Raw genomic sequence first — 17,952 nt, forward strand, 5'->3', positions numbered from 1 at the left:
AAGTACAACACAGTGACATGCGAAGCAGCAGCACTGGCAGCAGCACTGGCAGGGTGGCACAGGACACACTTCCTGAGCTGTCTTGGGAGGCGAAACCCCGAGAACGATCATCTGAGATGCATTGGAAACAAGCTTCACAGAGTTCCACTTGCAAACAAAATATAAATGCTCAACTACACAATATGCATGAAAAGATGGCAAAAGAGAACACTATATTAAAATGAGCTGATGAAAAGGAAGCCACGTGAAATAAAGAAACCCATCTGAGGACTAGCAACTACAAAAATAAATATTTTTATAAATCAAAAAAACTACTTTACAATAAAAGTTACACATGATGCATTGTTAAACTAAATGCAGGGACATTTCAAGATGCAATGACATAAAATGCTAGCATTTAAAAATTTCTTTAATACTCTTTTCTCAAATCTCATATAAATTTGTGATTAAATGAATACATTTTGATAAAATATAGTAAACTTTGAAAGAGTTGACTGAAAAATTTCCTTTGGGTTGTTGTCCACACATAATTTCTCTCAGAAGATTCTGAATCTAAAGTCCTTTCTCTGTGAGTTTCACAGACAAGTTCAGAACTGGGATTCCAGTACCTTGGTACATAGTGCCTCTCAACCCCCAGAGGCAGCCCTTGCTTCAAAACGCATCCTCTGCAAAGAATTGATGCCAAGCCCAGGCAACTCCACTGTATGCGAAGTAGAACCAGACCTCAGACATCATGTGTAAAGCAGTTTCTATCCCCTTTTCAAGGTAAGAATAAGGGAGCTACAGAGGACATTCTATTGGAAACATTGTTAAAGAGCTAACAGAAGGACTCCATAACTATTGGCCACATCTGAAGAAACTGTACAAGTACCAAAAGCCCTTCTTTTAGGAGGATCTCAGTTCTCACGAATCTCTCAATGGGATTCCCAAAATGGTGCTCCCACACACTGATGGCCAAGCAGAAAGTGGCATCAAGAAAATGAACAGAAGCCCTCCAGCGATTCTAAATCTAAATCATTACAAAAGACTATCAGTTGTGTATGTAGGAATAACTGAAATTTAGTTATAGGGAGGCTTGGGGACCAGTGCGTGTGTCCGGTGCTTGTCTCAGCCATAGTACTTGAGTAGAATACATCTTTGGGCTTAGAGAACTTCAGCTGGCTAAATTAGTTGACAGGAGAATACTACAGCATCCATGCTTAATTTCATACTTTCTTCTTCTCCCTAAAAAGTCTGTATATTTGATTTATTAAAAGTGAATATTATGAAAACACATTCCAGAAACTGTCACTAAGTCAGACCAAACAATGTCCCGAAAATATTCTCCCCCCGCTGTGGTTTCCCCAGCTGTCCTTTTGAGATGCACTCTTACAAGGAGAAGGCCTCTTGCAGTCTCTGACGTCTGCCGTCCCAGCTTCACCACAGCACGTCACCATGGCTACTATATAAGCCTTGTCACCAGAGGGGTTTCATTCCTAGGAAAGCAGCAATTTGTATTGTTGAGCTACACCAAACACATGGCTCTGGAGTCCCAGGCACCTACAACTCAAAGGTCCCTTCATCACCGGGAGAGGTTGCTTCCTGTGGAAAAAACAGAAAGGAGCCTCCAGTAAGTCCTCACGTGCTACAGTGTACAACAAAGCATGGCCTTTGGTTTTATGACAGCTCTATTATTTCAAAACACCTTTTTGTGTTTTAAATTTTGAAAAAAAAATGTAGGCATATTAAAGAGAGATTTATGTGGCTTCTCAAAAATCAAAATAAATAAAAACCTCATTCTACAAGCCTTTTACTGAAAGATTTGAAATTTCTCTTTCCTCCAATAATTCATGGGGTGGAATATTGACAGAGCCAGTGCTAACTGGCCCTGGAGAGGGACAACAAAACTGAAAACAAGGTAGGCTGTCCAGTGGAACACCTGAGGCAGGCACGTTCTATCGTTTTAAAAATGGTAGATAGGCCATTATTTCCAGTAGGTCTAGGTGCCTAGCAAGGAGCAGAGAAGGGGAGGCGGCCTGTGTGCCTTTCAGTCTCTTATCTATACTCTGTTCCCAGAGACAAGTGCAGAGCTCCCAGGGTAGAACAAGCAGGATATGGAACAACAACACAGCTTAGGGCCTCCCCAGGGACCCATTCCTTACAAAGGAGAGATGCTTATCTTTAACTGTCTCCCCCCAAAAATAAGTTATCATTTTTATGCTAATATCAAAACCAGCAATTAATAGATTTAATTTTTAAAAGTCAGACAAAAATCTACATTTCAGCAAGTAATCTTTTGATAACCTGATGGACAGGATGATGATTGAAAACCAGAAAATGGAAGGTCAGTTCTCATGATTTATACTCCGGAAAACACTACTGAAACTGTCGACGTGTGACTGTCCATCTGCTCATGTGTCCGTAGGGGGTGGTGTGAAAATCCTATGAACTGCGTGCAGTTATGCTCATCTCAGTTTTGACCAGCAAACATTTTTTCTTTCACTGGGTAAGAAATTTATAAACCTGCACTTTAATTCTGATTATAATTTATAAACTTGTAATTTATATATTTATAACTTATGATCTACTGAAGACCAGTGGCCCTCAACCTTCCTAACACTGCTGCCCTTTAATCCAGTTCCCCCGTGGTGACCCCCAACCATAAATGACTTTTGTTGTTACTTTACAACTGCAATTTTGCTACTGTTATGAATCATAATGTAAATGTCTGTGCTTTCTGATGGCCTCAAGACTCCCTCTGTGAAAGAGTTGTTAGACTCCCAAAGGGGGTCATGAAACACAGGCTGAGAACCTCTGATGTAATTGATATTTATATTCTTTAACTTATAAATCCCACTTGCTCATCTCAAATACTCTGTAATCTTTATAAAGTCCTGTTTCAACACAAATGCAAACTAGAAGAAAACCCGAGCTTAAGTGTTTTGGCTCCGTACCTTGAGGTAGCCTAGGACTTGCCTAGCTTGGCACGTGCATACTCTGCTGTAAGCTGTGGTGCTAGCCACCTGGACTTGCTCTTTCCAGCGGACATGGAGGAAGTGAAAGGAGCTCTCATCTAAAACGAATACCAACTCAGTGAGCTGGAGAATGCCCAGGAATGTCGCCATCTTCCCAACGTTCCAGACACCTCTGTGGCTGCTTTGTGGGTCAAGTGGAGCGAGTTTATGAGGTAAATTTCATATCACGGCTGCAAGAACCACCCAGAAGCCTTGAGAAAATATGGGTCCCCTATCTTCTGGGGGTTTTGTTTCAGCTTATCTGTATGCCATGTCGTTACCTCACCATTATTTTTATTCCAAGCTTATCTTACGGCAATTGACGTTTTCTCACACAGCGTTCTAGAAGGCAACTCTTTCTTCCCTTGTGTTTCACTCGCAGAACAAAAATAAGCAGATTTTTTTTTTTTTTTTTTTACTACACAGAAAATAAAATAGAGAAGCTGCACATCCTCTCTGTGTCTCCTTTTCCTTGATAGGTAAAGCAAGTCAGCCCTCATGTGTGGGAATGTGAGGCGGGCCTTGGCTATCCCCCACCTCCTCTTCCTCTGCTCTCTTCTGTGCCACAGTGCCCACAGCTATGCCACGGTATATCCTTGCCACCATTCACATATCTCAGACTCAAAGACAATTTTGTGAAAAGAAAACTTGATGTAGCTTTTTTTTTGCTGCCATTTTCCTTATTGCTATTACCTGTATACATTCCTTGGGGACTTGTACAAATCCTCAATAAATTATAAGAATGAAAAGTCCTGAGCCCCCTGCACTTACAAGCCCTCCTTACTGTTTTTACATCTGTATAAAGTCCACTCACCAGTACTTTGGGGGATTTCTGTTGTTCTTAAACATGGATTGGTTGACTGGGTTGAAGCATCTAAGCATCTGTCTGCTGAGACCCCCACATTCTAATGAGCTATCTTCAGTTAGCATTTATCTCAATACCAGAAAATGTAGTTTAAAAAAATTCATAGGAACTTTCTCTCAAAGGCAGAATGAAGAAAAGGTGTTGAGATGTTTAAATGCCAAGTTCTCAAAGATACTCCTATAAAGGTGTGTCTCCTCTTTCCTACTCTCAAGGGACATTCAATAGCTAACCAGAAGGAGGAGGGAGGGTGGCCTTACCTCTTTAGTACAGGCTGAGGACAGAGGAGGCACTTACACTCTGCATTATCACCAGTAGCAAAAACCAAACCAAACCAAAAAACAACAACAAGAAAAAAAAAACAAAACACCCAACAAAGCAACAAAAACGTTACAATTTAAACTGCGATACAGTCTAGACCATGAGATCTGAAAACGGAAGCTTGCAAAACAGTTCAAATACAGATATTTTCTTAGTAAGGGAATATCAAGTTCTCAACACTTCAAAGCTTGTGTGTGTGTGTGTGTGTGTGTGTGTGTGTGTGTGTGTGTGTGGCTGGAGTCCTCCTCTCTGCTGGAAGTGAGGTATCAGACTTACCTAGAGCCAAGGATGCCCTAAGGGTATCAGAAAGGCCCACTCCCAGGCTGTCCAGGTGCATAACGGGCCTAAGGCTCCAAGGCTGCTTTCAAAACAGGAAATGACAGGAGAGTGAAACGGCTGGCAGGAAGCATTTTGTATTTCAGATTTCTATCATTTTCACTACAGTAAGACCATAGGGACAACGTAGACTTAATGACCTTTCCAGGTACTCAAATTCAACAGGAGGAGGGCACCTCGGTGCCCTGATACTGTAGGAGCTGTACTCTAACCGTGAGCTGTGATGGGCCAGCACCCAGCTTAGCCAGCCTGTACAAGCTTATACCCTACCCTCCAGCTTCCTGGCACTGACCTGGATCAGATGTCCATCAGGCAGGTCCTTGCATCTTCTGACTGGGGGTTTCTTTGGCCTTCTTGCAGGTGAACAGCCACTTTATGATTCGGGCGTTTCTTTCTACTACAGAGGTGGTGCTGGGCACCTGTTCGATGAGCTCCTCTTCTTGTAACCCGTCCTCGCTGTGCCTGGAGAAGCTGCTGTCAGAAGCAGCCATGCTCACGCTACGCACTTTGAGTGTAACACAGTCGGATCCAGCAGAGAAGTTCTCCCTCCCGAGAGCCTCCACCACGTCAGGGTCCAGGCCGCAGTACTTGAAGAAGGTGTCAGACTCAGCCTTAGCTATGGAGTAGCGGGAGCTGAGATCTGACTGAGAGCGCTGCAGTCCTTTGCTACGCGACACCCGTAGCTCCACGCCAGAGTGTGCGACAGAAACCTTGGGAGCTACGTCTAAAGGCACAGCTGGCGACTTCATGGGTGGTAACACAGAGGCTGGTCCAGCGGCTGCTGCCTGACCTAACTTAGTCCAAGCAGCCTCTGTTTCCTTAGGTTTATCCTCACTTACTGCCCCCGTCGTCTCAGGGGCCACTAGTATTTTGTCCTTGCCAGACCCCTGGAAAAACTTTTTTAGTAGCCCCACTCTGGAGCAATCTGCATCTGGCCCTCTGACGAGCTCGCATTTCTGCCGGTAGATCACCAATGAATCAGGTCTCAGCGGCTTTCGGGTGATAGCCCTGCGAGCTACGGGAGCTGGGGCAAGCGTGGAGGGGACCGGGTTGCAGTGCTTCACCCCTGGGGCCTCAGGGACCTTACCCTCGGAAACAGGAGCCGGGCTAGAGCCCAGCGTGCTGCGAACGTACTTGGCGCGGTCCGCTGCCAGTCTCTCCACAGCGCTCTTGCTCGATGGCTGCGCGGTGTGAGTGTCCTCGGCTGCCTTCGGGTCCCCGAGAGGTGGCCGCATTCTGGCAAGCGAGTCGAGGGTCGGCAGGGCGCGCATTCTTGCAGGACTCGAACCCACCAAGCTAGCGTCCAGTAGAGACTCCTGTTCCGGCGCCACTCGGTCCGGGTCAGTTCCGAAGTCCGCAAGGGGTGGGGAAAACACGCCCCAGGGCCCCTCCGCCCAGATCCGGAGTTGGGGCGAGCCGGAATGGCTGGGAAAGGTGAATCACTACGGCGCCAGCTCGCTCCTCCCATCCAGGACATGAAGCCTCCTACACCTGGTTGAGCCCGCCCCTTTATCTTCTAGTTTCCCGGGCCCTAAACTCACTACACCACCCCCAGCCTCCTGTCAGGTGTTCTGTCTCTTGCCTCCTACTTATTGTACCCCCATCGCCACTCGCTTCAAGAATACCTCGCCTTCAGCCACTGCTCCCAAACCCTCTCTTCTGTCTTAAGCGCCCCCCCAACCCCCGCCGCCGTAAGTCCTCCCCCTTGGTTCCCCCACCCCCTCCGCCTTTCTCAGGGAGGGTGGAGCAGTCTCACCGGGCAAGGCTGCAAGGGACCCAGCCTGCTCAGCGGCAGGTATCTGAGGCTTCCTTCCAGGTCTCAGAGGCTTTAAGATCCTTCCTTATTGGGGCCTCGCGATCCGAGAGCTAAGAGTCAGAAAGAAGCCCTATCCCAGGTTCCCCACAAACCATTTATGTCCCTTTAATTCTAAAGTGATCTCCTCAGATTTGGAAATGTTCTGTTTTGTTTTGTTTTGTTTTGTTTTTCTGTAGTTTCTAGGCACTATTTGGAGGAAAGAGAGTAAGTAGAACATTATGGTAGGCAGATTTGGGCCCAGGAGTCCTGCTCAAACTAAGGCACCAGCCAAGGACAATACAGGCGGTAAACCTTAAGCCCCTACCCAGATCTAGCCAGTGGTCAGAACAGTCTCCACAGTAGAGTGGAGAGTGGGATATGACTTTCTCACATACTCTGGTGCCTCACATTTGACCATGTCCCCTGGAGGGGGAGACCTGGTGGCACTCAGAGGAAGGACAGCAGGTTACCAAGAAGAGACTTGATACCCTATGAGCATATACAGGGGGAGGTAATCCCCCTCAGGAACAGTCAGTCATAGGGGAGGGGAATTAGGGGAAAATGGGAGGGAGGGAAGAAGGGGAGGATACAAGGGATGGGATAACCATTGAGATGTAACAAGAATAAATTAATTTAAAAAAAAAAAAGAAAGAAAAGGAAACATTTACCATGTCAAGATTAGTCTGGGCTGACAGAACCCAAGAGACACCTGGGTCCTGGCTTAAATCCAGAAGTCACTGGCTGGCGCTGCAAGTCTCCTTGCTTTTTGAAAAAAACAAAACAAAACAAAACAAAACAAAACAAAAAAACCCCTAACACCTGCGAGATAATCCAGGCGATGAGACAACCTAGGGTTCACCAGGCAAGGGAGATCAAGCTAAGAATGCTGAGAGCTTAAGAAAATATTTCCAAAATTCCATCTTTCAAAAAGTTGGACAGAAGACTAAAAATATCCGCCAGACAAGTGAAATGTACACGTTATCTCCTTTGTGAAAGGCCAGTTTCAGGTCTGGCTGACCATCTCACGTTGCAACTAAATGCTTTGGGCACACAGTCACAGGACGTAGTCCAATTCTTTCTGGAAATGAGCGTTGAGTGCCATTGCACAACGGGAAGGGTACCGAAGTCTCGCTGAAGAAGAGAGGACCGCGGCGAGTGTGTTTAGGGAACCACAGGGAGGACACATGGAGACCCAAGTCTGAAAATCAGACTGTCCACATAGCCTGCTTAGCAAGGAGATCATTTTTTTTTCCTAGTTGGAAAAAAGAGAGGGTACTCAGTAACATACAGAGGCGGGTAAGGAGAAATAAGAAAGTTTGTGAGAGAGGACACAGAATGGATACCTAGAAAGGACATGCTTCTCCAACAGCCAAGGAGGCCCGAAGTCTAGCTTTTTCTCTGCCCGTCAGATGTGTGACATCAAGCCTGGTGTCTAAGTCAGGGGAAGCAGCCCTCAGGTCTGGGGGTAAGTGAATCTTCACTGCTGCCTCAGAGCAACAGCAGTTATGGAAGAACCATATGCCCTTGGATACGTCTCACCTTGGCCTCACTGTCACTAACCATACATTTCTTGGAAAGATAGCCAACTTCTCTTCTTGGGTCTTTGCTTTCTCATCTGTTGACCGTGTTTTCATAGTTTGCAATGTTCATTCTGATTCACAAGGAGTGAGAGATATGACATAGCAGGCAGAGCCTGGGTCTGTGTTCAGTCTCCTTAGGAAACGGAAACACAAAACTGTACAACACAATGTGTCCACCTGCTAGTTTTTGAATTAGTGAGATGGCTTATGCAAAAAAGCTATGCATTGGGTGCAGGGCAAGTTTTCAATAAATGTTAGTAATTATTGTTTTGATAATAGCGGTTGTGAGTTAGTTAACTATTGTGCTTTCCAATATGGTTACTTAATTCATGTATAAACTTGAACACATTCAAAAACAGTTACCCTCTCTAGAGTTCTTTTTGCTTGATATTTCAATTTGGTTCCTTTTTTCTTTAATCACTTTAGAGCCTAATCCCAGTCCCTCCCTCCTTTCCTCTCAGTCCCACCCCACATGCCCTCTCACCCCTCCCCCATCCCTCCTTCCAGAAAAGGGAAGGTCCCCAAGGGGCACCAACCCACCCAGGAGTCTCAAGTCACAGTAGGACCAAAGGCATCCTATCTTACTGAGGTCTGACAAGGTAGCCTTTCTCTAGGGGGAAAGGAATCCAAAGGCAGGCAACAGAGTCAGAGACAGCCCCCACTCCCAGTGTTAGGGGACCCACATGTTGACCAGGCTGCACATCTGCTACACTTGTGTAGGTGGTCTAGGTCCAGCCCATGCATGCTCTTTGGTCGGTGGTTCAGTCTCTTTGAGCCCCCATGGGCCCAGGTTAGTTGACTCTGTAGGTCTTCTTGTGGTGTCCTCAACCCCTCCAGTTCCCTCCGTCATTCCTCCCACTCTTCCACAAGATTTCCTGAGCTCAGCAGAATGTTTGGCTGTGGGTCTCTGCATTTGCCTCCATCAGCTGCTGGATGACGCCTCCCAGAAGACAGCCATGCTAGGATCCTGTCTGCAAGCATAGCAGAGCATCAGTCTTTTCTTGTCATTTTTATTACATTAAGATTTAATTAATTAACTTATTCACTTTACATCTCAGTCATAGCCCCTCCCTCATCTCCCCCCAGTCCCGTTCTCCCTCTCCCTTCCTTTCTCCATTAATCCTTAGGAAAGCCCCACCCCCCACCCCAGCTCATCAAATCACATCAAGAATTTGTTCTCTTCCCCGGTGGCCTGGCACCACAGTCCCATCAGGGAGAAATGATATAAAAAGAAAAATCAGGGAATAGAGTCCATGACAGATATAGCCACTGCTCCGCTTATTAGTGGACCCACATGAAGCCTGAGCTGCCCATCGGCTGCATCTATGTAGTGAACCTAGGTCCTGTCTATGCGTGGTCCTTGGTTGGTGCTTCAGATTCCACATGGCCCTCTGGGCCCTGGTTTAGTTGGCTCTGTCGGTCTCGTGGAGCTCCTGACACCTCCCGGTCCTTTTATTCTCCCCCCACCCCACATTCCCTCTAGACTCCCTATGCTTTGCTCAATGATTGGCCATGAGTCTCAGCATCTGTTTTGAACTGATGCTGGGTGGCGCCTCTCAGAGGACATCCTTGGTGGTCTGTAATCACTTATTAGTATGTTTTAGCCATTTGGTACAGGACAAACACACTACAATGCACAGACCCAAAGAAGATAAGTAACTCAAGGGAAGATGCTTAAATCTCACTCAGAAGGAGAAATAGAACAGACAGAGGTAGTGGTTGAAAGGGGGGAACAAGGAAGGAGAAGGAGTACAGAGAGAAACAAGGGTGGAAATCAGACCTGGGAAGGGCCGGGGCAGGAGGACAGAGGGCCTGCAGAGAAAAGAAAAACTGTTGGCGGGGGCATCTCCATGAATAGCTGGAGACCTAGGTCAGCATAGGCCTCTGGGAGGATTTAAGGGGACTCTAGCTGAGAGTCCTAGTAGCAGGGCCCGTGGAAACGGAAGAGGACACCCTCTAACTAGACAAGACTCCTAGGGAAGAGAGGAAAACACCAATCCACACACAAAAGCAAAGCATCATTAAGCATTACTCGTGAGAGTAGTCTGCTCTCTCCCAAACTGGTCCAGTCATTGGCTTGCCATTCCCCCAATCTCTGTTCCATCTTTATCTATACACTTCTTGCAGGCAAGACAAATTTTGGGATGAAGGTTTTATGGGTCCCTCTTCAGAAGAATGGATAAAGAAACTGTGGTACATTTACACAATGGAATACTACTCAGCTATTAAAGACAAAGACATCATGCAATTTGCAGGCAAATGGATGAAACTATAAAATATCATCCTGAGTGAGGTAACCCAGACCCAGAAAGGCACACATGGTATGTACTCACTTGTAAGTGGATATTAGCCATAAAGACCAGGATAACCATGCTACAATCCACAGACCCAAAGAAGCCAAGGAGGGACCAAGAGAGGGTGCTTAAATCTCACTCAGAAGAGGAAATAAAATAAACATCTGAAGTCGATGGAGGGAGGAAACTGGGTGGAAGAGGAGGTGGGGAAGGTGACAGGTGTAGGGAGAGTGGGGGAAGACTAAGAGAGAGAATGGAAATCGGTGGGAGGCATCTCTGGGACAGAGGAGGGTCCCAGGAGTCTATGGCAGGTGACCCTAGCTGAGCTCCCTAATAGTGGCTTGGGGGAGGGGAGAGAGGGGAAGGAGAGGGACATTGAGCCTGAAGTCTCCACCTTCTGTAGCCAGGTGGGACTTCTAGTGGAAGGAGTTGTTTTTCTTAACGCATTGTTGTTATTAGATAAAATTAATGATGTTTACTCACAAGTTTCTATATTTTGATATAATTTGCTGGAAAATCGGAGCTGGAGTTACACTGACAGAAGTTTCTCAGTTGGCTATTCTTATTGTTCAAGTGAGAGTATCAACTTTGAACCCGTTTCCTTCCTAGTATCCACCTTAGAAGGCCTGGTTCAGAGAAGGAATGGGCTAACGCTCACTCTCATAACATTGGCTTATCCTGGAGAGGTGTTGAGAGCCTTGCGTGCAGCTTCCGGAGGCAGGGCAGATAAGGCTGATACATCATCAGTGGAACATTTTGCAACCAGTTACAGTTAGCTTCCCCCAGCCCTTAGATTGTGAAACAGCCGTGGTATGAGCAAAGAATTTAAATAGCACAGATTTAGAAGCACTGGTCACTGTATGTCCTAGCAGTCTGGGTCCTGGGGTGATTCAGGAGTCTGTAAGGTCATGCCTTTTTGTAATAGCACTGAGTCAATGTGTTTTTTCCATCTCTTGTGAGTATGGTATAGTGGAGTAGGCCAGCGACATACTTTAATGCCTTACTATCGAGTGTTAACATCATTCGCCTTCACATCGGTTCTTATTTCAGTGCAGCAGGTGTTTATAGACATAAGCCATAAAACAACATTTTATTAATTAGACTGTCAAGATACCCCAGATGGAAATGGAATGCTCACAATGGAATGTGTGATGTCCTTTAGTAGTTAAAGTAGTCCTAGGAGTGAAATAATTAACCATCGGCATATAACAAAATCATGATTATTAAGGATGCAGAGATACATGGAAAATGGAAGGAAAAAAAAACAGATGGGGCTTTTTCATTTATTTGTTCAAGATCCATCACTGGGTCCATATTTCAAACATTCCAACTCATAGAAAATAGGGAGAGAACAGAACCACTTACATTTTATGATAAAGGTACTCTACCTCTACATCCTGTATCAGCAACACTTAATGATGAGTTTGGAAAACATTCTGTAAATGTATTGACAGTGTAAGGAGTCACATTATAACTCACACTGGTAAAATACATTGACTATTCCAGCCAGTGAATGGGAGTGAAAAACCAGAAACAATTGCAGAATCTAAGTGTGTCAGGGAGGGCAAAGTTTCCCACCATTTTAAGCAATATAATTGTCTATGTCAAAAACTCTGATGGGCTACATGAAATTATTAGAACAAGAAATACTCAATCAGTATCATTTGCAATAGTCAATTTGAAAATGTAATAGGAAAAATAATCTAATCAAGAAATAGTAAGAAGAAAGAACGTATATGATTGATATGTGTGAAAGCACACACACATATTTTTAAATGTGGTATATGGTAATATATTAATACAGCAGCTGTTGTACAAGATGCAGTGTCCCTAGTTGAGCATATTAACACATCTCCTGGAACATGGTATGCAGCTATTGATGTGTGAGATGCCCGTTTCTCAGTACCAACCCAGAAGGACCACCAGAAGCAATCTGCTCTCAGTAGGCAAGGCCAGCAGTGTGCCTTGACAGTTTTACTTCAAGGATATATTAACTCTCCATCTCTGTGTCGTAACTTAGTTTGGTAGGATCTTGATCATCTGTTTCTCCCTATAAAACATCACATTGATTCACAATCTTGATGACATTATGCTGATTGGACCAAGGGAGGAGAGGGTAGGGAAAACTTTGGACTTGGTAGCACATATGTACATCAGATGGAAAATGAATCAAATGAAACTCAAGGGCCTTCTATCCTCAGTGAAATTCTCAGGAGTCTAGTGGTGTGGGACATGCTGAGGTCTTCCTTCAAAGGTGAAGAATAAGTTAGTGCTCCCAGATCCTCCCACCACCAAGAAAGAAGTAGCGTTTAGTGGGCCTATTTGGACTCTGGAGACAGCACAGTCCTCACTTTGGTATGTCATTCCTGCCCATATACCAAGTGACTTGGAAAGCTGCTAGCTTTAAGTGAGGCCTGGAATGGGAGAAAAGCTCTTCAATAGGTCCAGGCTGCTGTGCAGGCTGCTCTACCACTTGGACCATATGATCCAGCAGACCTGATGGTACGTGAGGCAGACAGGGGTGCTAGGTTGAGTCCTTGGCAGGCCCCTATAGATGACTTACAAAAGAAACCTTTGGAATTTTGGAGCAAGGCTCTACCATAATCTGCAGACAACTCTTCTGCTTTTGAGAGACAGCTCTTGGCCTGCTATCGGGCATTAATGGAGACTGAGTATTTGGCAGTGGGCCACCAAGTAAATGTGAGATCGAGACTGCCCATCTTCTGGAAGCCCATATTAAAAACATGGAAGAAGGAAGCTTAATCTCTTTTGTTTAGCATTTAAGCCTATACTGAAAACCATATGAGACTTCCAGCCTTGTGGACTGAGCAACTACTGGGTACTTGGACCTTCTGTTGATAGAAAGCCATTTTTGTACTATTTGGAACACAGCCTGCAAGCCATTAGAATAAAACTCATATATATTATATAACCATATATATATATACATATATATACATATATATGTGTGTGTGTGTGTGTGATATAACATAATGACTATATACATTCATTTTATAAGTTCTCTTCCTCTAGAGAACCTTGCTTACTACACCCTGTTTCAAAAAAATAAAAATAAGAAACAAATAAAACACATCAATCAACTGGAAAACTGAATGAACTAGATGTATGTGCGTGGACTTCAATAAACCTGGAGAAACATTACTCTGTTAAAAGCTGGATTACAGGGACTAGAGAGGTTAAGAGCACAATGGCTGCTCTTCCAAAGGTCCTGAGTTCAAATTCCCAGCAACCTCATGGTGGTGGCTCACAACCATTTATAATGAGATCTGGTGTCTTCTTCTGGTGTGCAGGTAGGTGTATGTGCAGGTGTAACACTGTATACATCATAAATAAATCCTTTTTTAAAAAAGCTGGATTACAGAATATTGTGGGCATTTTGATATCTAGATACATTAAAAATAATAGCGATGCATGTTATTGTGCATAGACGAATGTGAGGACTTGTATAAAACTATGACATGACATTGCAAATTAACCATAGATATAAGTCATCTGGGGAGAAGAAGAATGGGGCAGGAGCTTCAATTTCAGTTGTGTTCTTTATTCCAGGAAAGAAAATGTTAAGAAAAGCAGTGCCCCCATAGTAAGCCTTTTATATAAAATTATTTACTAGTTTCCTTAACCCGAGAAAGTGAAACTTGATTCAGTACTGCCATTGAGCAACTCTGAGGCAGAAACCAGCATGCTAAGTGTGAATGCCAGTCTGAGTCAGAAGCTGCGGGCAGTGTTTTAGCCGGAGAAGATTGGAGATGGAAGTACCCAGGCACAGGAAATACCAGAGGCAAAGGCTTCTGCTGGAGACAGGCAAAATGTTTGAGAAATAAAAAGTTGGCTAAAGAAAATATTAAATAGAAGCACTGTTAAAAATTAAAGCTTAAAATTAATTGTTTCCATATCAAGAAGATCCTTGAACATCATGGTTAGGAATCAATATGTAATTTGACAAAGAAGTGAACAACCAAGTGCTCACACTTTTTCAATTTTAAACATACAATCATCAACCACAGGCATACCTAACTTCATAAAACAAATACTACTGGGTGTAAAGCGACATTTTACTCCCAACATAATGGGAGTAACTGATAGTGGGTAACTTCAATGTCCCACTCTCACCAACAGACAGATTGGTCAGACCAACCAACCAATCAACCAACAAACAAAACCCCCAAACAACCTCCTAAAACAAAACACACACACACATACACACACACACACACAACCAGAGAACCATTGGAGTTAAATGACATTATAAATCAAGTGGACTTCTATATGAACATTCTACCCTGACACTGAATATATACTATTTTCACCACACCATGTAACTTTATGCAAAATTTATCACATATCAGGACACAAAGAAAGTCTCAACAAATATAGAAAAATACAACTGACATCTTGTATTTCATTTGACTACAATGAAATAAGGTTGAATATGAACAACAAAAGAAAATACAGAAAATACATGAATGCATGGAGAATAACACACTATCAAATGATGTATGAGTCACTGGTTAATTCCAGAAGGAAGTGAAAATTTCCAAAAATATTAAGTAAATGAAGACACAACATCTTAAAGTCTGTGAGATATAATGAAGGCTGTCCTAAGGGGAACATTTTATAGCACTAAATGTCTACATAAAAAACTTAAGATATATCAAAAAAATGAATTAATGCTATAACCTTAAAGCAGTGATTCTCAACTTGTGGATCACCATCCCCTTTTTAGTCACCATCCCTTTGGGGGTTTCATAGCAGATATTTGCATAACGATTAAGAAAATTGCACTTATGAGGTAGCAATGAATTAATTTTATGGGTGGAGTCACCACAACATGAGGAACTCTATTAAAGGGTTTCAGCATCAGGAAGGTTGAGAATCACTGCCTTAAATCCTTGGAAAAATACAAACAAAACAAATCCAACAGCAATAGAAGAGAAGATATAATCAAAATCAGGAAAAAATATAAACATAAAAATAAAGGAATTAATAAGATAAGATTGCTCTTTAAAGGATAAACAAGATTGACAAATCCTTAGCCAAATTAACCAAAAGGAGAGAGAAGACCCAAAATAATAAAATTCGAGAAGAAATGGGAGATGTTACAATAGACACCAACAAAATTTAAAAAATAATGAGGATATAACTAAAAAATCCTGTAGGTTACTAAATAATAAACTTCAAAGAATGGATGAATGTATAATGCATATGGCACAATGAAGTTAAACCAAGAGTAAACAAACAGATAAATAACAAACAAAAAGATTGAAGCAGAAATAAAGTTTCCTAAAATCCAGAACCAAATGGATTCACTGCAGAATTCTTCAGAGAAGAATCATTGCAAACACTACTCAAATTCATTGATAAAATAGAAAAGAGGATTGTGTTTTAAAACTTTCTTTAACAGAGCCATTATTACCCTGATGTAAAAACTAGATAAAGATATCACTAAAACAGGAAATCACAAACCAATCTGCCTGATGAATATAGATTCAAACATTCTCAATAACACTTGCAAACCCAATTCAATATCACATCAAAACTGTCACTCAAATTGACCAAGCTGACTTTATTCCAATGATACAGCAGTTTCATATTATATATGTCAATAAATGTAATTCATTGCATTAGTGGAATAAACGAAATTACATGACCATCTCAACAGATACACAAAATGTCCTTGACGAAATAAAATATCTTTTCATGATAAAATAATAGATAGACTAAGGATGGAGGGAGCATACATTAATATAAAAAAGGCTATATATGGCAAACCTGAAGCCAACATAGAGAGAAACTCAAAGAATTCCCAGTAAAATCAAGAGCAAGACAAAGCCATCCATTCTCTTTGTGTCTATTTAATATAATCTTAGCTAGAACAATATGTCAAGAGAAGTAAATAAAAGGGATACAAAGAGGAAAAAAGATAAAAATATCTCCTTCCATAGATGATATGACTCAATGGATAAGAGATCCTAAAGACTCCACCAAAACAAACAAGCAACACTCCGAGAGCTGATAAACCTAGTCAGCAAAGTAGTAGCATACAAAAACAGCATATGAAATCAGTAGCCTTCTTATATACCAACAGCAAACAGACTGGAAAAAAAAAAAGAAATCATAGAAACTTAACCAAGAAGATGAAAACCCTCTACAGTGAGAAGATTAGGACACTAAAGAGGAGATTGAAGATTTCTTCACTGGAACATGGAAAAGCTACTCATGCTCATTATCTGGAAGAACTGATGTCATGAAAGTAGCCATGCTGCCATGAGTACTGCACAGATTTAATGCAACCCCAGTGAAAATTCTAGTACCATTCTTCACAGACATAGAAAACATAGGAGTTATACATACATACATACATACATATATATATATATATATATATATATATATTTTTTTTTTTTAAGGCATAAAGGGCTGGAGAGATGGATCAGCGGTTAAGAGCACTGGCTGCTCTTCCAGAGGTCTTGGGTTCAATTCCCAGCAACCACATAGTGGGTCATAACCATTTACAATGAGAGCTGGTGTCCTCTTCTATCATGCAGGCATACATGCAGGTAGAGCACTGTACATGTAATAAGTAAATAAATCTTTTTTTAAAAAAAGGCATAAAAGATCACACAGCTACAATGACCGGATTTAAATGCCAAAAATGCACACTGGAGAAAAGACACTATCCTCAACAAATGATTCTGGGAAAACTGAATTTCAAAATGCAGAAAAATTAAATGAGATCCTTATCTCTCATCCTGCACAAAACTCCTCTGCAAATGGACCAAAGACCTCAACTTAAGACTTGATGCTCTGAAGCTGTTAAATGAAAAAAATAAGGAGTATGCTCTATATTATAGACACAGATGAAGCCTTTCTGAATAAGACTTCAGTAGCACAGGATAGGACTAACCATCAAAAAATGACACTGCACGAAACTAAAAACTTCTCTATAGCAAAGCAAACAGTGAAGTGAGTGACCAGGCAGCCCACAGAATGGGAGAGAATCTTTGCCAGCTATGCATCAGGCAGAGGATTAGCATCTAGACTATACAAAACACTAGGAAAACTAAACAGTAACAAAATAAATAACCTGTTGAGAGTGGTGGCACGTGCCTTTAATCCAAGCACTTGGGATTGCAGGATCATTGTGAGTTCAAGGCCAGCCTGGTCTACAAAGTGAGTCCAGGACAGGCAAGGCTACACACAGAGAAATCCTGTCTCAAAAGTACAAACAAACAAACAAAAACAAAACAAGGAACAAAATAAATAACAATTTAAAAATGGGCTATAGAACTGAATAGGAAGTTCTCAAAAGAAGAACTGCAACTGGCTAGGGAAACACTTTAAAATGTGTTCACCATCTTAGACATCAGGGGAATGTAAACTAAAATGGCTTTGAGATTCGTCTCCTCAATCAGAATGGCCATCCTGAGGAATTTGAATAAGTGAATGCTGGCAAGGATGCTGTGAGGGGGAAACTGTTATACGACGTCAGCAGGCATGTACACTAGAGCAGCCACTATGGAAACTAGTCTGGATGTTTCTTAAAAACAAAGCAAAACAACACCACCAACAACTAGAAACAGAACTGCCATATGACCTGTGGCACCACCTGAGGGCGTGGCCCCAACAGAATCTACATCTAACCCCAGATGTTCTCAGTAGGCAGGAAACGTTGTCAGCCTAGATGTCCATAGACAGATGGATGGATAACGTGATGCATGTGCATAGTAAAGGGAACATTACTCCTCTT

At 42.6% G+C, this 17,952-nt stretch overlaps 1 protein-coding gene across 1 annotated transcript; it reads right to left on the bottom strand.

Moving 5' to 3' along the window:
* Positions 1–278: 278 nt before the first annotated feature.
* On the bottom strand, positions 279–6,144 carry FAM110C (family with sequence similarity 110 member C). Its single transcript, XM_084791857.1, has 2 exons — positions 4,805–6,144; positions 279–1,581 (listed from the first exon to the last, which is right to left on the bottom strand). The coding sequence occupies exon 1, from the start codon at positions 5,781–5,783 to the stop codon at positions 4,821–4,823; it is 963 nt and encodes a 320-aa protein (XP_084647983.1). The 5' UTR covers positions 5,784–6,144; the 3' UTR covers positions 279–1,581; positions 4,805–4,820.
* Positions 6,145–17,952: the final 11,808 nt, after the last annotated feature.

This window comes from Acomys minous (assembly GCF_964271855.1).
Source record: "Acomys minous genome assembly, chromosome: 8".
Lineage (NCBI taxonomy): Eukaryota > Metazoa > Chordata > Mammalia > Rodentia > Muridae > Acomys > Acomys minous.

Coding starts and splice junctions, on each gene's coding strand:
- FAM110C (XM_084791857.1), bottom strand. CDS start 5,783: ATGCGCGCCCTGCCGACCCTCGACTCGCTTGCCAGAATGCGGCCACCT.